Here is a 22,508-nt window from a genome sequence, read left to right as displayed (position 1 = left end):
AGACTGTGACTATTTAAGGGAGAGCTGAAGGCCACCAGAACTACAGAGGAAAAGACATGCCCCCCACCCCAACACTGACTCCTTCTAAAAAACCTTTTCCCACAAAGCAAACAACGCCATTGCTCTTTTTTGAGCTCCATTGGCCAGTTGTATCTTCGGTCAGCATGTGGGAAAGGAGTCAGTGACAGCAGGCTAACACACACGCACCAAGAGGAAGCAACACTGCCGGCCCCATCTTCCTCCAATATACTTTGGTGGCTTCTGGTATCATCAGGACCTCAGCTAGGGCTTTATATACCCTGCTGCACAAGAGCAAGGCTAAGGAGGCTACCTGAAGGCTCACGGAAGCCTCGGTAGAGGGAGCTAGCTGGCAGTTTGTGTCCCCCCCCATGTCTTCAGCATCTCATTTCCATTTTGTGATCAATCAGTTCAGGGGTACCCCTCACAGAAGAATGACAGAGTGTGCTGGATGTGGGGAGAAGCCTGGTCCTGTGTTGAGTGGCATGGAGCTGGTGGGGTGGTTCGAAAACCCATGTGAACTGGTGAGCTGTTGACTGACTCTGTCTCTGTCTCTGTCTCTGACTCTGTCTCTGTCTCTGTCTCTGTCTCTGTCTCTGTCTCTGTCTCTGTCTCTCAGACTAATCTTAATTAATGTCTATATGTATGTTTCTACATAAGTGAATGCCGCATGTGGATTCTCCCAAAGCCAGAAAAGGGCATCGAATCTCCCTGGAGCTGGACGTACATACAACATGAGCTTGCCTCACACGAATCCTGGGAAACAAACTCCTGTCCTCTGGAAGAGCAGCAAGTACTCTGAACCTCTGAGCCCTCTCTCTAGGCCCCGCCCTGCCTCGTCACTGCTTTCCCCCTCCACAGCTTTCTAAGTGTGACCTTGTCAGAAGCCCAGATGATTCTGGGTCTCCACCAAAAGGGAAGGCTGGGACTGTTGAAGAACAACTCCCTCAAAGTGGAAAAACTAAAAAAGGCAGCCATGCATGAAAACTCAGGTGTGGAACCAGGGCAGCTAAAGTCCGCGGCCAAGCTCCCTGTGTCTGGGTGGGAGCGACTGGAGAGGCAGGAGAGGTCACATTATTGTGTAAAAGGGAAAACAAGAAGTGTCAGCGGCGGACAGTAAAACATGTTCATTTATTGATAACCCCTTTCAGCCAGACAGGAATGTGGAAGTAGATGTGACCTGCTTTCCTCTGTGACTTCTGGGGGAAATGTAAATTACATAACCTGGCCTCTGAGGGGGATGACATATTTATTTGCTATCTAAACAAAAACAAAGGCGAGGCCTAGAGAAAGGGCAGAGCTCCCTGCAAAGGAGCAGCCGGGCAAATTCTCATGATGTCAGACCCAGAGAGGGTTTCCATGGGCAACAAACTCCAATAACTGTCCCTGCCACAGAGCAAAAAGTTCCGAAGAATGCAAAGGCCCCAAGTGAGGGTATGTACCCCAGGGTCCAAAACTAACAAACTCGAAGATTCCCTTGACCTCTTGGGGTCAGCGCTTGGTGGGCTTAAGAGAAAAGCCAGGAGGCTGGCCCGAGGAGGACGTCTGCAGACAGGGCTGCTAGCTCGTCCAGTTTTGTTCTCTCCGAGTTCAAGAAATTCATGGGGTCAAAATCTTGAAGTCATGAAAGGAATGTTGGAAAAGTTGACTATTTTGCAGGAATATGCAATGAGTTATTATTCCTAAATTGCAGTGTCCATTTAGATTGGGGGCTGGGCTTCTGAGTATTAGGAAAGCCACAAGGACCTACTGTCCGGGGTCACAGCACTGTACCTTTAGAAGTCTGCCTCATTATTCCTTTTTGGTTCTTTCGAAAATTCTGCCAGAAGTACTTATTTTTCTTCTTCCAATCACCTTTACCTTTAAGAAAGAAACAAAGGAAGGAGGGAAAGGAAGAGAGAGAGAGAGAGAGAGAGAGAAAGAGAGAGAGAGAGAGAGAGAATCAGTAAATTTACTGATAAAAGCAGTCTTTTTCTTATCATGTCAAAGCTTGAAAGAATACTCTGATTGCACAAAGACAGTTTTTCAGTTTGTGAAAGACTGTGAAATAGCTATAAAGTTGTTTAAAAGAAATGTAAATTTGCTAGTAGGACAGGGGGAAAAAAAAAGCCCAATAGGGTTAAGAAAAGAAATACAGGCACATCAAAAGGGCAGGCCCAGCGCCTTCTCGTGCTCACTTTGATGTTTGTTTAGCCAGTATGCCTCCTGCTGCCTTGTATTGTGGCGCATTCGCCCTCTTTGGTTGCAGCCACAATTATTTCCACTAGGCCACAAATAGGAGGCTTGCAGAGGTTCATGTTGTTTTGTTTTGTTCCTGCTGTTTATCCACCCTTGCTTTATTTCTCTCATTCCAAATATAATGAAGCAAACACCAAGGCTGTTGTGACCTGGGGTGTACTGCACAGCGCAGACCCTTCAGCCTGCTTTGCTATGGTGTTTGGGGACACGGGTCTATCGCACAGGGAAGGCATGACCCCCATGTCTCTAATGTTTAGGCTTCTTGGTGACCAAACTACAGATTAACAAGGTCACAAAGGCAAGAAAAAGAGAGGGGGGCCTGCTGTGGCATCTCCTAACTCAGGGTCCCTCTGACCTCCCACCTACCTCAGATGAAGACGGGGTGATTCATCAGTGAAAACAAACATGCCATCGATATTTTTTAAAAACTGTATTACCGTTCTAGTAATCGACAATACAAAATACCTTCTAAAATGCAAACAGAGAGGCTGGATGACAGCTCAGTGAGTGAAGAGATTGTTTTACAAGCATGACATGCAAAGTCCAACCTCCCAGAAGCCACAGTGGTGAAGCTGGGCATGGTGGCACACACAACGGGCAGAAACAGACAAGTCATGTTGCTTACGGCCTAGCCAGCCTAGTGACTTGGTGCATTTTAGGCCAATGAAAGGCTCTTGTATCAAACAACAAGAGGGCTGGCTCCTGAGGAGTGACAGATAAGGTTTTCCTCACCCGAGCGCACATATGCACATGCACGCGTGCGCACACACAGACACAGACACACAGACACACACATGTATACAGCAAAAACTTTAAAAGGCAAACATGAAGGAGATCAGTCAGCATACGGGAAGGGCAGTTCTTTATTCTTAAAAAGAAAAGGCACTGGCAGCAACGGCCACCACTGTGCTGATGCGGCACACCCAGAACAGTGGCTCTGTCTCCGTTTGGTGTCTGTCTGGTTGCCCTGTGGCCACTGGAAACAAGGCGGCTTCCACAGTCTAGACTGGAGGTGCCAAGCAGTGATGCATGGAGTAGCCGTGTGGGAACTCCGTCTCTGGTGCTCCCGAGCTAGCAAGGGTGTCATTTGTCAAAACAGGATGTCCTAATTTATATGCCGACAATCCTGGAGGCCTGGGAACAAAACCTCAGCCCTTCTGCCTTGGATTTCCTAGATTCTTGGGTCCCTAAGGCTAGTTTTGTGGGGTCTGCCGTGTGAGAGCGAACCTCAAAAGCAGATGTCAGTCACGAAGGGCGAAAGCAGACTGGTGTCAGTCATTTGACCTCTTCTTAGGGAGAAGACTACAATGAATTTCTCTGCCTATAAGCTGTACTTCCTTCCTTCCTAAACACACACACACACACACACACACACACACACACACACACACACACACACACATATGCTCTGTAGATCAGACTGGCCTTAACTCAGAGATCCGCCTGCCTCTGCCTCCTGAGTGCTGGGCTGAAAGGCGTACACCACACCACCATCCAGCTCATACTTTGTTTCTCTAATGGAGTTAATAAAAATAGCTAGCATTTCAAGCAGAGGCAGGCAGATCTCTGTGAGTTCCAGGCCAGCCTGGTCTAGGACAGCCGAGACTACACAAAGAAACTCTGGGGGGGGGGGGGGGGAGGGGAAGGCGCTAACATCTCTTCAGCACTGACAGTACCCACGCACTTTGCTATTTAACAGTCTATCTTATTTAAGTCTCTCTCGTGTTTCTCTTCCGCCTTTTTAACAGTGACAGGGCTTTACCATGAACCTCAGGCTGGCCTGGAACTCACTATCTTCCTGCCTTGGGCTCCCGTGTGCTGAGATTACACTTCCTGAGATTACACTTCCGTCCTACCAGGCCCACTGCTGTTCATAAGATCCTTTCTTATTCAGTTCAGGAGGTAAGAAAATCTAGGCTTGGAGAGGCAGGTGTCTTGCAGGAGGTTACAATAGCTGGGTTAACATTTACAATTCAAATCCTGGTGGCCGGGTTTGAGTGCTTATTACCCACCCACCCTCTGGCTGGCTATAGCAAGAGTAGATCTTATAATATCTAACGCCTTGAATGCATATTATTTTATTTAAACATTCCAAATGGGAGGGTTTAGCTGAGAGCACTGTCAGAGATACTAACTTAAGGACAGTGTCAGGTGCTTGAGACAGAAAACTATCAGCAATAAGTAACCAGCAAAAGGCTGGTTGATGGGATTATGGCAAATCCAATATGATGCAGAGTAAGGCTCTTACTGATAATATTTAGCAAGTGGAAATACTTGTAAACTGTCCTATTTTGAAGACCTACAAAAACAGTATGTACACTATAATGCTACTTGTATTTTCAAAAGAACAATTCATGATGGCAAAAGGAGGGAAAAAATGCATACATCAAAAACCAGGGTGGGAGAGATGCCTGGTATAAAGCATGTGGGACTGAGCCTGGATCCCCAGCACCCACAATAAAAGGCAGGGCATGGTGCTGTATGTCTACAAGCCTAATGCCATACAGGAAGACAGGCAGGTTTCCCCAGAGTTTGCTGGATAGCTGGTCTAGCCGAACAGGGGGACTTACGGGTCCAACAAAGGACCTCTCAAAAAGTAAGATGGAGAGTGGCTGAGAGGAACCTAATATAGACTCAACCTACACACACACACACACATACACACACACAAACACTGGCAGTCACTCAATCTTTACAGTATTTGTTTCAGAGGTGACATGCTTTCTTTTGGGGGGGGGGAAGATCTATTCTCTAACATGTGTATATATCATCTATAAACTATAAAAATAAAATAATCCAATTAAATATTTAAATCAAGGACAGTGGTACTCACCTACACAGCCGTCTTCTGAGTTTGATTTATGGAGAGGGTACCTAGAAAAGAAAAGAATGTTTATGTATATATACATTACCAGAGGGCCTTGGTTTTATGGAATTTTTCTCTGGACCTGGGACCAACAGTGCTTAATGGATCCTGGGAGATTTTTACAGTTGGTCTTTTCTACCTATCTGCTGAGTCCCTAGAAAACATGTACCATTTGTCAACATTGGTTAATGAGCCAGTCTAGGACAGGATCTATATTGAAAGAAAGAAAGAAACAAAGAAAGAAACAAAGAAAGAAAGAAAGAAAGAATATGGATGTCACTAGGTAAGCTCCTGTCAGTGGGATGTCTTTAGGGTAAGTGGAAAAGAAAAAGCATGTCATAATGACCGCATCAACTCTACAGCACAAGGGCTGCTTGGCCAGCGAGAGAGTACCATGGGCAGCTGGAGAAAAGGACAGAGTAGGCTGAGGAGGTGAGAGATGCAGTCAGAAGGAGACCGAATGCCCAAGTGGAGGGGCAGCCAGTATAGAGCTCCTGGAGTTGATGACTTCCAGATGGCAAGGGTGATAGATGGTCTTGCTAGAACCTGTAAGAGTCAAAAATCAAGCCAGAAGCTGGACATAGTAGTACACACCTTTAATTCCAGTATTCAGAGAGGCAGAAACAGGTGGATCTCTGTGAGTTCGAGGCCAGCCTGGTCTATAAAGCAAGACCAGGGCAGCCAAGGCTACACAGAGAAACCCTGTCCCCCACCCCCCCCAAAAAAAACAAAAACCGAAACCAAACAAACAAAAATAAAGCCAGAAATCTGCCTAGTTTTATTTGTATGAGAGCTTCACATTATAAAGTTATAGCAAACTTTTAAAAATGAATGGAAGTTAATTAACCTGTGCCTATTCCACATCCCACCTTGAGCCAGACTGTCAGAGTGAGATAGCAGATCCAAGTAAACCCAAGTAACATGTGATAGTAGCCACCTAACCCAAGGCTACAGAGAAACCCTGTCTCTGAAAACAAACAAACAAACAAAATAAAACAAAACAAACAACAACAACAAAAACATGACGACAGGGAAAGCAAAGAATACTAATGCCAAGGGCTGGGATGTGTAGATATCAGCTCACAGTCCTCATTTGCTGGGTGCAAATGCTAGAGGACAAAGTCAGTGTCTATAGCATGCCAGAGGGAAAAATAGAGTGTGCCTGCATCACTTTGGTACTTAAGAGAGTTCACATCCAAATCTTCTCTCCAAGTTCTCTGCCAAAAAGGAAGCTAAAAAGATGCTTGGCTAAATACCGTAGCTACCGCCTGGATGCTTAAGAAGCCAGTTGTAAGGCCAGGTGTTGACAAATAACACTGAAAACAGAGGAAAAGAGGCAGCACCTTCAGACACCTAAAAGAGAACTTGCAGGTAAAGAAACCTCAAGAATTTAAAGTGCAGAAGTGGGAGATGAGGGGGGTTATGCAGCCCCCCCATGATGGAGCTATTACTAGGTGTACAGGCATTGATGCTGGCTGTTAGATTGAGACCCAGACCCTGTAAGTTAAAAAAAGAAAAGAAAAGAAAAGAAAAGGAGAAAAAAAAAAGCTCCACATCTGAGAGACGAGAACTGTTTCTGGAAGGGAACAAAACTAAGACGCACTAAGAAAAGTACTAAAAATAGACACACATGCATCCATTACAGAGCTAAACGAAATAGTATTCATTTCTCTTTCTACCAAACAGCACATGTGTGTGCACACCTACCCATACCTCCAGAGTAAGGAAACATACTTGGTCACCAAACTACACCCTTCCTTCACCCCCCACCCCCGCCAGAAAGCGCTAGAGTTTAGAATCATCTGTTTTCTCTCCTTCTGTATACTGCAAACATAAGAGATTCAACTCATAGGGACCTGCTGCAAGGCTTCCAAGTGGTGACCATTTTAAACTCTATAAACAGTGAGCCAAAATGTAGCTAGCGATATTACATGCAAGGGAAGAGGACATAAGGTATGAAGAAATGAGCCTATTGGTTAGCGAGTGGGGTGGGACATGAACAAGGCTGCGTTCAGAGACACAGACGTAGCTCAGATGGTACAGCATCTGCCTAGTGCACAGAGCCCTGGGTTTGACCACATCACTATAGAACACCGAAGGTAGTCAGTGCTCTTGTATAAGCTCAGCACTTGGAAGGAGAAGGCAGGAAGGAGGGTCTCTGCTACAGGGTTCAAGGCCAGTCTGGAATATATAAGATGCTGTCTCAAACAAACAAACAAACAAACAAGGATGATAGGGTGGGATATGGTTGGTCTTGATTGGTGCAAGGAGATCAGTGAGGCAGTTCTAGACACATCTGTGCAAGTCCCCATAGATAACTAAGGGGGAAAGGTTCAGCCACCTGGATCCGGTGGCACCATCCAATAGGCCAAAGCTTAGATGGGCTATCAAGTTAGAAGGAGAAAGTCTCAATGCTCCAGGCCTTTTTGTCCACTTACCAGCCACTGGGAAGTGAACACTGTTCTTAGCGCATGCCTCCCGCTCTCCACACCGTGACATCCTGCCTCGCCTCAGGCCCCCAAACAATGAGGACACAATGATAATCACAGGCAGGCAGAGGAGCAGGGACAATGATATGCTCATGGCCGCAGGTGAATTGTGAGATCAGCAAAGGCTGTGGAAAGTGAGCCATCGCCTCGATGGCTGGGGAGGAGGGCGCGGAATCGCTGTTTTTGGAATCTTAGAATTGGAATAAGAAAACTCTTCCTGTGTTGTATTTTTAACGCGAAGCTGCCATCCACTTGCTTCCACTGTCCTTGCCCCACCAGTACCCACTAATCGCAGAAGGGATAGCACATCTGTCTTCACACTTTACTGTAAGGACTAGAAAGTTACCGGCCGTTGCTATGAACCAACTGTGGGAGCTAGCCCTGCTGCCGGATAAAACCAGCTACCAATGTGGTCAGAGCTTTGTAGCCATTTTTCCCGAAATATGTTCTTCGGGAAACGATCTGCAGAAACATATAAGTCCTCTGATGACTGAGAATAACAAAGCTTAGTGGATTAAATGACTTTTAACTACCACTTGATTATATTCCAATTTTACAGGAAGTTGTGGTTCCTGAGAGGGAAGTTGGTAGCCTGTTGCTCTTTGGACACTTGCAAGCCACCAGGGATTACAACAGGTGGCCTGCTGTGGCTTCTTTTGTCTTTCGAATGTTTGCTTTACCCTCTCTGGCTAGAATGAAAACTAACCATTTTAAATCTATCCTTCACACTTTTAAAGGCTCCTCTCTATCCCAAAGCCATCTTGTGGAGCTCCCAGCCAAATGGAAATGTTTAACGCCAGAAAAAAGCTTCCAAACTTGCCATTTCAGGAAGAGGCATGTTCTCCCAGCTACCTAGACATTACAAAGTGTAATCACAGGTTCCGCCCCAAAATACAGACTTACAGACGGTCTTTTTGTTATTTTCATTCACTCTTCTTCAAATTATCATGCATGTTGGATAATTTTATCCTCATGTTTGGCAGTACACACCCCTATTGTATTTCCCCAGATCGCCTGAAGATGGCACTGTAGATTCTTCGTTTGGTAGTGATAGTGTGGAATTTTGTTTTTAAATTTTCACAAGTTTACAACACTCAGACTGGCCAAAGCCAGTGTCTCCCAAGTGTGCAGCTCCTCATATCTTCACTTCTCAAAAGAGAAAAGTGACACCGTAGGAACTTGGCCAGAAGACTTCTACCTGCAGAAGCTGTCAGAGGAGAAATGCAAAATGCTACACGTATGTACACACGCACTCAGCCACTTCTAACATCCGTCCTCCAGAACCTGAAATTAACCATGTAACGAAGTCTGGGTGTCTGCAGGCTGAAAAGTCATTTCCTGGCCCCGTGGTGGACGAGTTCCAAAAAGGCTTCCTCCATTCACAACTTCCTTCTAAGCCCACACTGCGTGCCTGAGAGTGACAGGTCTCGAAGGTGGTTTGTGAGCCAAGCACCATCAGTCTCACTGATAAAGGAGTAAAGGGGATGGCAGCCAGGAAGCAATACTTAGCATCTGTCGCATTCTGAAAGTATTGCACCTAATGTCTCAAGACATCTGGGAGTGTGATTTCGTGTTTAGCACTTAAGAGGCCCCGTGTTCAAATCCTAGACAAGTCTGCCTTCTTTCTCCAGAAGTAGGCTAGAGTGAATGTCTTTGCTTCAATAACTACGGTAAAGACCCCCACATTGCTAACATGTGAACATCTTCCCTTAAGTTCCCTAAACCACTTAAGCTATTTCTGAAGGCAAAATTCAGTTAAGATAAATTCCTAAATTAAGAAATTATTGGCTTTAAAAACAAAACAAAAAACAAATTCAAGGAAGCGTATCCTCAGAACTTCCAGTGTCTTTCCTCTGTCCGTTCATTTTCAACCATCCTTCCTTTCTTCCATCCGGGTGGTATGTATTTAGACTCCAGGGAGTCAGGTGCTCACTCACTCTCGGAGGAGGCACAGGGAGCAGTTGCTAAGGCCAGGTGAGGCTCTGGCTTTGGAGCTGGGGTGGAGCTGCAGGAAAAGCTACAGAGCCAGGGAGGGCGGGACATGGGCAGGAGCGCGGGGACCTCCATGCAGAAGTAGCCTTCGAGTAAAGCCTGAGCCACTGTAATAATCATGTCCCTGAGGTGGGGAAGAGCACAGGGCGGAAGGGAAGGAGGAAGTACAGGGGTCTACCTTGAGCCAATGGCTTCCGGAGCCTTTTCAACTTTCCATGGAGATATGAAGGGAGTAGCTGGGTATGCGAGACAGCGGGTATGTGAGACAGTGGGTATGCGAGACAGGGGGTATGAGAGACAGGGGGTGTGCGAGACAGTGGGTGTGCAAGACAGGGGGTGTGAGAGACAGCGGGTATGCGAGACAGTGGGTGTGCGAGACAGGGGGTGTGCGAGACAGGGGGTGTGCGAGACAGCGGGTGTGCGAGACAGCAGGTGTGTGAGACAGCGGGTGTGTGAGACAGGGGGTGTGTGAGACAGCGGGTGTGTGAGACAGCGGGTGTGTGAGACAGCGGGTGTGTGAGACAGCGGGTGTGTGAGACAGGGGGTGTGTGAGACAGGGGGTGTGTGAGACAGCGGGTGTGTGAGACAGGGGGTGTGTGAGCCTTGAGCTACAGACAAAAGCTCAATAGCTATTATTCAAGTTATAGCCATCAGAGACAGTGGAGCACAATGCAGAGAGGCATTTTGGAGACCGAGGCCTGATTTTTTTTTAAGCATCAGAAAGAAGTGAGGCCAGGCAGCAACACACGGAGAAGTTGCCCACAGAGATAAGGAACACTGGGTAGATGTTTCCACTTCTGACTGGAATAATAGTCAAGTCCCTTGTATAGATATATTGCTGCCTCACACTTGGTGCTCAGGCTGTCCACAGGCTGCCCTGTCTCCTCTGGAGTCTCTTGTATTAGGAAGACATCCTCATTAAACCACCCATTGAGAGGAAGAACAAACATGGGTCAAAATGCATGCTCCATGCTTCTGTAGACGTCCATCTCCACAATCAAGACCGCCGTGTAGATATCTTCAAGCACGGTGACACATTTGTCCCCTGAAATCTGAGGGCGGGGGTGGGGGGCATGGAACGGCCCTACATTACTCCTGCGCCCCATGCCTTCCAACATGTCATCCCCACAGGACTAGCCTACCGTGCACCTAAGTGTGCTGCCCTCTTCTATTTCCTAAGAGACGGTCTTCAGGGGCACACCGGTATATGCTGGCCCTGCTCTGTCGTGGGTAACAGACTGCTACTCACAAGAACGTGTGATGCCGTTCCTTACACCCATCCTGAACAAAGTTCACTGGATACACGGATGCATGAGGACCTCATGGATACATAAGAGCTGAGTGTTTCGAGAACATTTCAGGAGCTGGCTGCACTGCCGCCATCACACCTCCTGGCCGGCTGGTGGCAGGAAGGAAAATGACTAAAGTGGCTCCGACTCATGTCTTCTTGTAGCTATTTAAGGATTCCAAGGTGCGCCCAGGCAAAAACAAGCCTATCTCATTTTCACACGCGGAGACCAGCGTTTGGCACAGCACAATAAAAGCCCGCGCTCAAAGAAAGTCTTAATCTATACTCCATGTCAGGCTTAGTTACGCTTTTACTGTAACTAAACAAACAGACATACGTGCGTACACACATAAATGTAGTTATAACGTAATTTATAAGAAGGAACATATGTTATACATTACTTGAAACCTAGACATACAGAGATTTTTATGGCTCCATAACCTTAAATCTCAGGATATAAAACTTCGGCGCTAGTTTTCTCTCTGCTGAATTCTGAATCGGGGTTCTTGCTTTGTCTGCTATTACCCAGCATACCCCAGGCTGCCCAAGAGTCCTCAAAGCTAGTCACTTTCTCCTATGGAAAAGGACACGCCTGTGCTACAAGACAGTAAGGTTGAGGGAGGACCTCTGTTAGGTGTGACGGCTCGTGGCAGCAATCCTGCCATTAGAAAGGTGGAAGCAGGAATACTACTGTGAGTCCGAAAGACTAGCCTGGGCTATATAACTAGACTCTTTCCCCAAAACAGCTTACAGATCTTAAAGAAATCAATTTCCTTTTTCATGAATTATATAAGTATAATTTATATTGCGCTTGGCAATATATACATATTAGATATGTATGAGGTTTTTGAATGTTTTTATTTAATCCTTTGAGAATTTATACAACATTTTGTCATATTCTTTCCCCTCCCCCAAATCCTCCTGAGCATGGATGGGGAATGCATTGGAGTGTGGTTGATATCCCAGAGCCACTCTATTGGTGGAAAATGACTTTTTCCCCCTCTCCTGGTAGCTAGCTGTCAATTGCGAGCAGCTTCTTGGCTAGGGGTGGGACTTTGTGTCCACTTTTATATGGCATTTTTCTGAGACAGGGTCTCATGTGCCATGGCTGACTTCTAACTTGATATGCAGATGAAGACTGACTTTGAATTTCTCACTTTTCTTCCTCCATCTCCCAAGCGCCGAGATTACATGGATGTGCCACCCACCCCAGACACTTCTAGGCAAACAACCTACAAACTGAGACACATCCCAGCCTGAGGAATATTATCCTTAAGATGCCAAATATATCACGTATCTCTCTTCTCTACTTAATAGAAATAAATGTGGAACAAAATTCAGTTAATACCATCTACTACCTGCCATAAAAACCCGAGGTCACCCGTTCCCCAGCAGCAGGCACAGGACTGAAATGAGGTGAGAGAGACCCCAGAACCTGGGCCGCAAGGGCTCCCTCTCCCTTATGGGTAAAACACCAAGGCCAGTGCCCCCTAGTGGTCAGTCATGGAAACGCTCTTGCTTTACCCCAAACCTGGTCCTTCCTTGCTGAAAGGGTGGATTTCTTATACACCACATCTCAGCAAGTTCTCCAACTATGAGGCAGAGGAATTCTCACACAGCATCTTACAACTCCATAACAGCGAGTGTAAACAGTCAGTACCAGTCCCATCTTATCAACCCAGTCTTATTCAAGCCTTTTCCTTTCATCTCAGGGTCTTTTCTCACCTTGAACTTTCTTCTTGTTGTCTTTCATTTGGCCTGTTGTCTTTTTGTTTTCTCTGAGACGGTATCTCAAACTGTAGCCCACGCTAACCTTAAAACTCACCACATAGCCCAGGCTGGTCTTAAACTCCCAGAAACCTTCAGACCTCAGCTTTCTGGCTGCTGGGACTGCAGGCGCGAGCCACCATGCTCAGCTTTAGCCTGCACTACCTGGTTTTATTCTCGAAGGTCACCTCCATAAATGAGCAAGGCAGGTTGTGTAGTATGAAATCCAAGGCGACAAGCCCAGGCAAGGATAAGAGTCACACACCATGAAGTTGGGCAGATTTCAGGAGAGGCGAAAGCTTGTGCCTTGAGGCTGCTGGATGGAGCAGCTGTAATAAAATGGTCCCTACCTTAATAGGCTGTTGGGAGATGATGTGAGTGGATGAATAGGATGGATGAATGATGTGAGTGGGTGCCTGTCACTTGGGAAGATCCTTGAAAATGACACCTACATAAATATTCATCAGAGCCACAGGCAAACTGATACCCTCAGGCTGCTCTACGGAACTCGCCATCCCTGAAACTCGTGATGCAGGCGTACATCCTTTATGCTAGAGTAAGCCCTTTCCAGTCACCGAGCTGCCTCTGTAATAATTTTCTTATGTCAACCTCTCTCCAGTATTTTGATACAGTTATTTCTTCTCATTTCATAAAAGCTACTTGTTACCAAAATCCCAACAAGTGAGATGTCCAATGTTCTTTATCTAGTGTATTTGCGACACAGCATTGTTTCCATCTGTTCATTCTTTATTGTCAGATGCTGAAGCAATAGCTCAGCGGGTAAGAGCACCTGCTGTTCTGCATAGGCCCTGAGTTTGGTCCCTAGTAAGGACATCAAGCAGTTCATTACCACCTGTAGCTCCAGCTCCAAGGGATCGCACACCTCTGAGGGCACCAGTAAGTGAGAGAGAGAGAGAGAGAGAGAGAGAGAGAGAGAGAGAGAGAGAGAGAGAGAGAGAGAGAGAGAGAGTGTGTTATGCGTGTGTGTTTAAAGTTTAAAGGATTTTTTAAAATGTTTATATCCTAATGTCTCCTAAGTCAGCTTGGTAAAGCACAGTATATACTAATTTTTTAAAACATTTTTTTCAATACGGACACATCTCCTGGAAAATAATTCAAATCCATCCATTAAGCCACATGAATTTTCTAAAGGTGATGGCAGCCTTTTCAAGTTCGTGAAGTATAACTGTTGTCACAAAACAAAAACCACCACCCAATCTGCTATACAGGGGTCTGTGATGGTTATTTTAACTGTCAACTTGACACAACCTAAAATCAGCCCAGACTAGTCTGTATGAGGGACTGTTGAGATTGGGTTGGCCTGTGTGCAGGAAGGATGGTGGGAGAGTGTCTTGATTACACATTAATGGATGTGGAAAGTCTCTGCCCACTGTGAGTGGCTCCATTCCTTAGGCAGGGAGCCTTGGCCTGTATGAGTAAAGGAAGCTAGCTCTACACAAGCATGCACGAACCTACTGTCCCTCAGCTCGTGCACGTGATCTTGACTAGCTGCTTTGAGTTTCTACATTGTCTTTCCTGCAATGATTGACAGTAAGCTGGAATTTTAAGTAAGAAACAAACAAACAATCCCTTTCTCCACTAAGCGGCTTTTTGTCAGGGCATTTATCACAGCCCAGAAAAGAAAGGACAATGTCCTGTTACAATGTGGTGCAAACCTTAGGCCTAGAGACTGCTGAAAGCACATGGAAGACATTGGAAATCTCGAGCTATGAATTGTGGCACTTGTAACATTTTCTACCCCATCTCTTTTCCATAATTTCTTTGGCTCAAGGTCATCCTCAAAACCACTTTATGTCAGGCTACTCCTTCTCTAGGAGATGTCTCCAAAGGACATCTTGTTCAGAAAATAAGATGCCCTACATGGCACTTAAAAACATGCCTATGTAGGCTAAGCAGGAAAACTTAATGAAATATGATTAAACGTAGTATCTCTTCTCTCTGGGCTTTGACTCAAGTCTCTCTCAATCTTTCTTCAAATGTACTTCACCTTCTCGGCTTGGCTCTCCAGCACCTCCAGGGTGGCCAGCCAGTGCTCTAAGCCAACCACAGAGCTCCAAGCCTCCTGCATCTGAAACCCCTTCACAGAGGTGCATTGAAGCGGTGTGCATCCTTTCATGCACCAACTAGTCACTTGTCCTGCAAGTTAATGACTCAGGTCACTGGCAGAAGTGGAAGACTTTCACGTCTGACGAGCGGCCAAATGCCATCTATCCACAGCGGAAGTCCGGGGCCTGACCATGTCCAGGCTACAGGCTCATTAAGGCCAGGGCTTGAGAGTAGAAGGACGGAATGGACCACGCTGTGCTGTGGCTTCAGGATAGAGGTTAGAGAAAGGCAGAACCGAGTCCAGGGCAGGTTTGCTTATCTTCCACTGTCAGGCTCTCCTCAGTTCCCAGGCACCTCTCACAGTGGCTTCTCTGGTCCGTATGGGCCACGCTTCTCCTTTCTTTTATTTTCTCTTTTCTCTTTCTCCTTTCCCCTTCATTTCTATCTCTGTTTTTCTGTCTTGGACAGACTCTCCAGTAGGTTAAGGCTGCCCCAATCTTGCTGTTTAGCCTAGGGTGACCTTTAACTGCTGATCCTTCTGCCTTCACCTTCTGAACGCTAGAATAATAGGCACGCACCATCACAGATGGTTTAATCTGTTTTGGGGGAAAAAACCATTGCCATGCTACGTAGGCAAATGCTATACCAACTGAGCTCTATCTCCAGCCCTCATATTTCTCTTCATTTGTGACTCAACGGTTCAGAACTAAATAAGAAGTGAATATAAAATGGATACACGGATGCTAGCTTTGCTGGTAATAATCATTGATAGTAACAGCATATATTCCAGCATCTATGATAAATGCCTTTCCAGTTCCTCCAAATGAAGTAATCAATCTTCAGAATATCTCTATGACACACTGGATAGCCTGTAATATTTTAAGTAAGATCATAGAGAAAGGAATCATAACTGATTAGTCTCATATAAGAAGATCAATGATGACTTTTTGTTTGCTTGGTAGAGATAATGAAGCTCTGTGTTACTTAATGAGGAAACTATGTCACAGTCCAGTACACAGCTTCCACGAGTTTACAATTAATCAAGTAGATTTTATTAACTTGCTCTAAGGTAATAAATTAACTTGCCTCCTGCCTCAATAACTTTTCTCATTTTCTTTCCTCCTCCCAGAATCATGATTTTGGCTGGGTGGCAGTCTACTCTGTGAAATACTTCCTCAGACTCCCTTGCAGCTAAGGGAGAGCAAGTATCAGTTTCTCACAGAAAAGAAATACTAGAAATTTCTGGTACTTCTAAGAAAGTTAGTGTTTCTGTGATTAAAAGAATAGGCTTAGTGTATACACGCCCTTCCTCTTCATCTTGTTTGAAACACAGGCTGCATACCCAGGTATCAGTTACCATAAGGAAGGAAGTCACACTCTAAGGATGGTGCAACAGAGAGGAAGTAATCCCAGCTGTAACCAGTCTTGGAATACCGCACTGCAAGGTCCCGGCTATAGGAGAATGCAAAGCTCTTTGTCAATGGTGACGTCAAGTTAAGCCAAGGCGATATCCCTAACAGACAGTGGTGGCTAGTGAATACGAAAAGAACCAGGCATGGTAGTCCATGCGATGTAATCCCAGTACTTGTGAGAGGGAGGCAGAAAGGTCATGAGTTCCAAATCAGCTTGAGCTATAACACAGTAAGACTCTGTCTAAACACAAAACAACAAAATAAAATGAAAAGGGGGTGGGGGTGGGTGGGTGGGGGGACACAAAGGTTTACAAAGTATTGGTCTGGTTGGTTGATTCACTTCATTCAGGCGCACAGGGACCCTGTAAGAACAATTCCTTTGTATACAAGCGAAAGCACCAAGGGCCAGGGTGCTTGCTTATGGGACTCACCCAAGGCCACACAACTGGTACAGCAATCTCTTGCATATATGGCTTTCGCTTTCCACAGTTTCAGTTACCCATGGCCAAATATGATTCACAATATTACTATTTTTGAATAACCTTACAAATGAGAAATTTAGAAAGTTTAAATAATTTTTGGACAGAGGTCTTGGGTCAGCAGTAAAACACTTGCCTTATAAATGATAGATGATAGTAGGTAGATAGGTAGATAGATAGATAGATAGATAAATGGATAGATGGATACATAGATGATAGATAGATAGATGATAGATAGATAGATGGATAGATGGATACACAGATGATAGATAATTGAGCCCATAGTGTTAGCAATGAAAGCGCAATGCAGGTTTATAGGTCAGCCTCTGGAGTCTGAAGCTCTGAATCAAACTTTGGCTTGAAAACAAACAGACACATTACTGTTATCATCATTATTATTACTGCTATTATTACTTATTACTATTATTATTAATTTGTGGTGTGTACGTTTGTCTGTCTACATTTCCGGCTTGTGCATGCAGGTACCTGTAAAGCCAGGAGAGGCCTACAGATACCCTGGGACGAGAGTTACAAGCAGTGGTGGGCAACCTGGTGTTGGCAGTGCGGACTCCTAACTGTGAGCCATCCCCCAGCCTCCAACTGTGGGTTTGATGACTCCCAACAGGCACACAAATAAAGGCAGAAAGAATTGTAAAGAACCTTGACTATCTTGTTCATTCTATTTACTGCGCCCAGTCAGTCTTATCACCTTCATTTTACAGCTTTCCTGTGAACTTCAACTTTTATTTAGGTTTTTTTATATCTTAAGAATTATTAGGTTTGCCTAAAGTGAAATATAAAGAAATTAAACAAAACAGGGTTGGTGCATTCTTTTCACCACAAAAAAAAAATCTACTTTTTATAAGACTTCAAGGAGGGGGGGGATATGAGTAACTTTATATGAGCTTTAATAGACTAAGAAAAAGGAAAACAAAAACAAACAAACAAGCAAACAAACACCTTTAGTGCTGGGGTATAGCTTAGAGCAGAGCACTTGGCCAGTGAGCAGAAAGCTCTCTGTGTGACGCTGAGGCTGCAAAACACAAGGAACCAAAAGGACCAAGGCAAATGCCCTGACTAACAGTTAAATCATCACTATTCAGTCTGTGTTTGCCACAAAATTATTCTTTCCCTCTAGTTCTGCTTGAAAGGTTTCTGAGTATGTGTAATAAATATGTGGTCAAAAAAAAAAATGGTTTCCCTACAAGGAAGTCTGGGATGGAGCTTGGCTGAACAAACAGAGAGGCCACCTTTGCATTCGGCTCTAGAGACCAAGCGGCTGATCAGACAGGCAGGCCTGAAGAACTGGTGTGCGAATGGCCTGCCACTACTCTGGGCCACAGGAACGCTGGGTAATGGATCCCAGGTGAGAGGAGCTGGTGTTCCCCTACAAAGCTGTTAGACCCTAGTGAGAAAACAGGCCTCAAGAGAGGCAGTTTTTTTACCAGGTTTGGCCTCAGAGTGGGGAGGAGAAGAGAATGAGAGGACGAAAAGAGGCTCCATTCAATTATCTCCTCCTGGCGTTTCCATGGTAACGGCTCCGGAAGCGGGTCAGAACTTTCTCAGTGGAGACACAAACAGCAGCTCTCATTCACCATCACCCAAGCCTGCTAGCCACACTGGCCGCTTGTGCGAGCGCCCCAGGCAGCGACAGAGAGGGGGGCTGAGGAGCCTTTCTTCTGTCACCTGCTCTGGGGACAGGATGGGCTGGGGGATGGGGAGGCTGGTGAAACTGCCTCGGAAGGTCAAAGCGAGAGAACGTTGAGTACGAAGGACCCTTCCTCCCCTAGCTAGAGGCTCTCCTGGACACCGCTGTGGGAGCTACAGCCGCCTGCCTGCCCTACTTCTCCTCAGCACGCAGCACAAACAATGTGGTGACCTGAATCCGGGTCCCTTCCATGGTGACTGCTGGCAGAGCCACTTGAGCTTTGTTTTCTTCCCCTGGACACTTTAAATTCTTTGACAGCCACAGGTGATGACATCTCTAAGCACATTATAAACACAATGAAAAAACGGGAACCCTCAGCATTCCTGGCTTGTCATGTCTTAGTTTGAAAGTCCCCGGCATTATCTTTGTCATAGCCTCATGCCCTCTGCGTGAAAACCCACTAGGCAATTGGCACCATCCCTCTTATCTTATCCACGCGCTGGTTTTGCTTTGCCCATGGGCTGCTTCACATGCCACCTACTTCTGAATAACTCCTGCTGAGAGATACCATGGACTTCCATCCATCCTGGCTGGCCGCAGTCTGTCCCACTCTTCCCACTTCACGTGCAACCTTTTTAAAGCCACATTACTGCCCTGCTGACTGCGAGCTGTGCCATCTGACACTAGAGGAACGGCCTCATCCAGATGCTGGAACCAGGCCCCTACTAACGCATGAGGTCACATCCCAGAATGAAGTCCTCATGCAGTTTGGACATGCTGCTCCACTGAGGGCCTAAAGCTCCATAGCCATCAACGCCCATCCCCCAGAGTCCACTATCCTTGCTCCCATGCTTCCTCTGCCATGATGGTTTTTATGTTGCCTTATATTATTGTTTGTTTTGGTCCTTCTCCTAGTACTAGGATGTAGTTAGTGGGTTTATGCATAAGCCGGAAATGTGATAAATGCTCTTTTAAATTAAGTCGTATTAGCTGCCTAGCCCATCAAGGGGCTCGCCAAAGAATATTACTCTCTTATTCTCCAGGTGCTAAGGTATCTGAGAAGAGCCCTGCTGCCTGAAGACAAACAGTCCTGGTCCTCCTAGCCCACGCCTTGTGGTCTTAGCAATCATTTGACCGTCCTGATCCTTGACTTCCGTAACTATAAAATCCCATTCACATTATAGATTGTTAGCAGGACATGAAAAAGGTATCCAGGGGAGCAGGAGAGGTGGCTCAGCAGCAGTTAAGAGCACTTACTGGTCTTGCAGAGGACCTGGGTTTGGTTTCCAACACCCATACAGTGGCTTACAACCATCTGTGACTCCAATTCTAGGGGATCCTATGCCCTCTTCCGGTTACCACAGGCCCCAGGAAAGCATGCTGTGTATTTACATGCATACAGGCAAAACACGCATACAGATAAAATGAAAATTAAAAAAAAAATTTTTTTAAGAGAATATTCATGGATCACTTGGTAAATTCCAGGCAAATCCCCTCTTTGTCTGTCTGTAGCCTGTTTGTTGATGTTAATTTGTTTTCCCTCTCCTTCCGCACTGACCCAATAGTCTCTTTGCTTCTCAGGCAGGAGGACAGACAAGCAGCCACGTCTATGTGTTAAATAGCCTTGGCGGCACTGCCTGCTGCCCCCTCCCCCTCTTCGCCCCCCTCTTCCCCACCTCCCACACACACACATACACAATCGCAGTACACAGCCTGCCACCTCGCAGGAAGCAACCCAGGCACGTGGCCTCCAGCTGGGGTTAGGCCAGCTGGAGCTCGCTCACCAGACAGAATGAAGGGCAACAGCCTTCTCAGTTGGGAACAGCTGAGGCAGAGAACACTAGCACAGCTGCTGCCCAGCCCCGGGCCCCTGCATTCAGGAATGTCGAGCCCCTCAAATATGCCATGCAGTGGTGTGCACACGTGTGGACGCAGATAGGCGCACAAACACATGCTTCAGCACACTGACCGCGTGGGCTCTATGAAAATGGGCTGCTGTTTCTTAGCGGCTCCTCCAAGTTATGACATTGGAAAGGAAACCAAAAGTCACGTGGGACGATCAAATTGTAAGCGATGGCCACTGATTGGCTCTGCATATAGCCCCATCCATGAGACTAAGGACAGACCTCTGCCAAGAGCAGCACAGCCCGTGAGGTGAGGCGACAAGGTAGGCACAGTGCAGGTGTGGAACAGACAGCCCCTGGGAAGACCTGTTCCTGTGCCTGACTGATAATAAAGGAGCCCGAAGTTTACAGAATTCAAACCCATTGTTCCAGATCACACAGCTAGCAGAGCTGAAGGGCAGGCACAGACTCTGCTGGGCTCTGAAGCTCACATCAACAGCATAGGAAAACCCCAAGCAACCCCCAACAATGTTGAGGTCAGCAAATGGAAGGTGTTTGAAGTAGAGGACTCTCTCTGAAGGCCTCTCAGCGCAGTAAGGTGGAAGTGTCCAAGGGAGACCCCAGAGCGGTGAACTGACCCTGATGAAGCATGGAGCAACCTTCACTCAGACTCTAGCTCCTGGTCAGGACTTTGCCCTTGTGTCCTTGGCCTCCACGTAGATAACAATTAATAAACCCATTAAGGCAAAATAACATATAGTACAAATACTAATACTTGGCTTTTGGTTCCACATACTTATTACCTGAACCTAAATTTGCAGTTCTGTCTATACATCGTACGCTCAGTATGGTCGGAGTACTAAACCATAAAAGCCCATTGCCCCCTACCCCCAACTCCTGGGACAGGGAGCCTGCATCTCAAACAGGAAGGATAACTGAGTAACTTCTTCAGGGGCACACCCCACATGACTTCCTCACAGAGAGGCAGCTCATGCCTTATGGGAACACTGGTGGCCCATCCCACCCCACATCCCTGTCGCAAACAGGATGTAGAGACAGGATGCATTAGTCTCAGCTCCAGAGGACATGGCTTGACCTGGATTTCCTAGCACTCTCATGGCCTCATCTGTTCATTTTAATGGAACCGTTCTACTTCCAAGGACCAATAACCCCACCACATGTGAAAGTGCACATCTAGGAAAGTGCTCTAGTGCTGGACCCTGGTCACGTAGGAGGGAAAAAAAACAAAAAACAAGCAAGGTGACCCCAGACTACAGACCCTGTCCTTGGGGAACATAGGCAGATGGAGGAAGCCCTAGACCCAAGCCCACAGAGATGCCTGCAGAGAAACAGTCCTACAAGGAGAATAACTCCTTACATGTTTCAAAAGAGTTAATACAAAGTTACAGATTCAATGGTCTATTCTTAATGTTGTACTGTAAACATAACAAATTCTCTTTCAAAAGCACTTTTTCTCTTTGTTTATATGACAGGTCCACAAATGTATATATAGACAGTGGATACATGACTGCTTAAGGTTTTGATGACCATGGGGCTGTCAGAGCTAAAGGGCATGGGGTCTCTTCTGGGGTGTTAGAAATGGTGTAGGATTGATGACTACGCTAATGATGACAGCTGCGAACAGACGAAAAACAATTTCCCCCTTCTGTGGATGCACTGTACTGTATGGTATGTCTACTGTATCTTAACCAAGCTGATGAAGACAAGAACACACATGCGCACACAGGGACCTGCACACTAATGTTCACAGCAGCGTTCTTCACAAGCCAAAAGGTGGGAGCCATGAAAATGCACATTAGTCAGGCATGGATAAACAAAGCACCGTACGGGCATATGCAGGGGAATAAAGTACAGCATGCACTGTAAAGGTGATGAAAATACGAGGCTAAGTGAAAAGAAGTCAGCCATGGACTAGTGCGGTGCTATCAGTGAAACTCTGAGTGTACTAAGAACAGTTGAACTGCACCCTGTTTGCCTGTGTACAGTGTCAGCGACTGAACCCAGGGCCACACAAGGGTGTTCTACGGTCCCTAACTGTGTCCCTTTGATAGAAGAAGTGCATGGCATATGAATCACAACTCAATAAAAGAATTACCAAAGATAAAATAAAAGCTATTCCCCAGCAAAATTGCTTCTTTCAGAAATTAAAAAGAATTGAATAACTTGCTGGGCATGGTGGCACACGCCTTTAATCCTAGTACTCGGGAGGCTGAGGCAGGCGGATCTCTGTGAGTTCAAGGCCAGTCTACAAAGCGAGTCCAGGACAGCCAAGGCTACACAAAGAAACCCTATCTTGAAAAACAAAAACAAAACAAAAACAAAAAAACAAAAAAAGAATTGAAAAACTATGGCATTTTACATTATGCTTCTAGATTTTGT

General features: G+C 46.0%; 1 protein-coding gene across 7 annotated transcripts in view; it reads right to left on the bottom strand.

Annotated features, from left to right (window-relative positions):
- SASH1 (SAM and SH3 domain containing 1) overlaps positions 1-22,508 on the bottom strand; it is a 305,726-nt gene that overhangs the window by 61,759 nt on the left and 221,459 nt on the right. For all 7 annotated transcript variants that reach the window (XM_084777496.1, XM_084777497.1, XM_084777495.1 and 4 more), the window contains 2 exons: positions 5,090-5,130; positions 1,792-1,878 (listed from right to left, as the gene is read on the bottom strand). In XM_084777496.1, the coding sequence (XP_084633622.1) occupies positions 1,792-1,878; positions 5,090-5,130 (128 nt within the window). The remainder of the gene's footprint in view (positions 1-1,791; positions 1,879-5,089; positions 5,131-22,508) is intronic.

Source organism: Acomys minous (assembly GCF_964271855.1).
Source record: "Acomys minous genome assembly, chromosome: 3".
NCBI classification, from domain to species: Eukaryota; Metazoa; Chordata; class Mammalia; order Rodentia; family Muridae; genus Acomys; species Acomys minous.
Note: the sequence above shows the minus strand (reverse complement) of the source record. Positions and strands in the feature narration are given on the sequence as shown.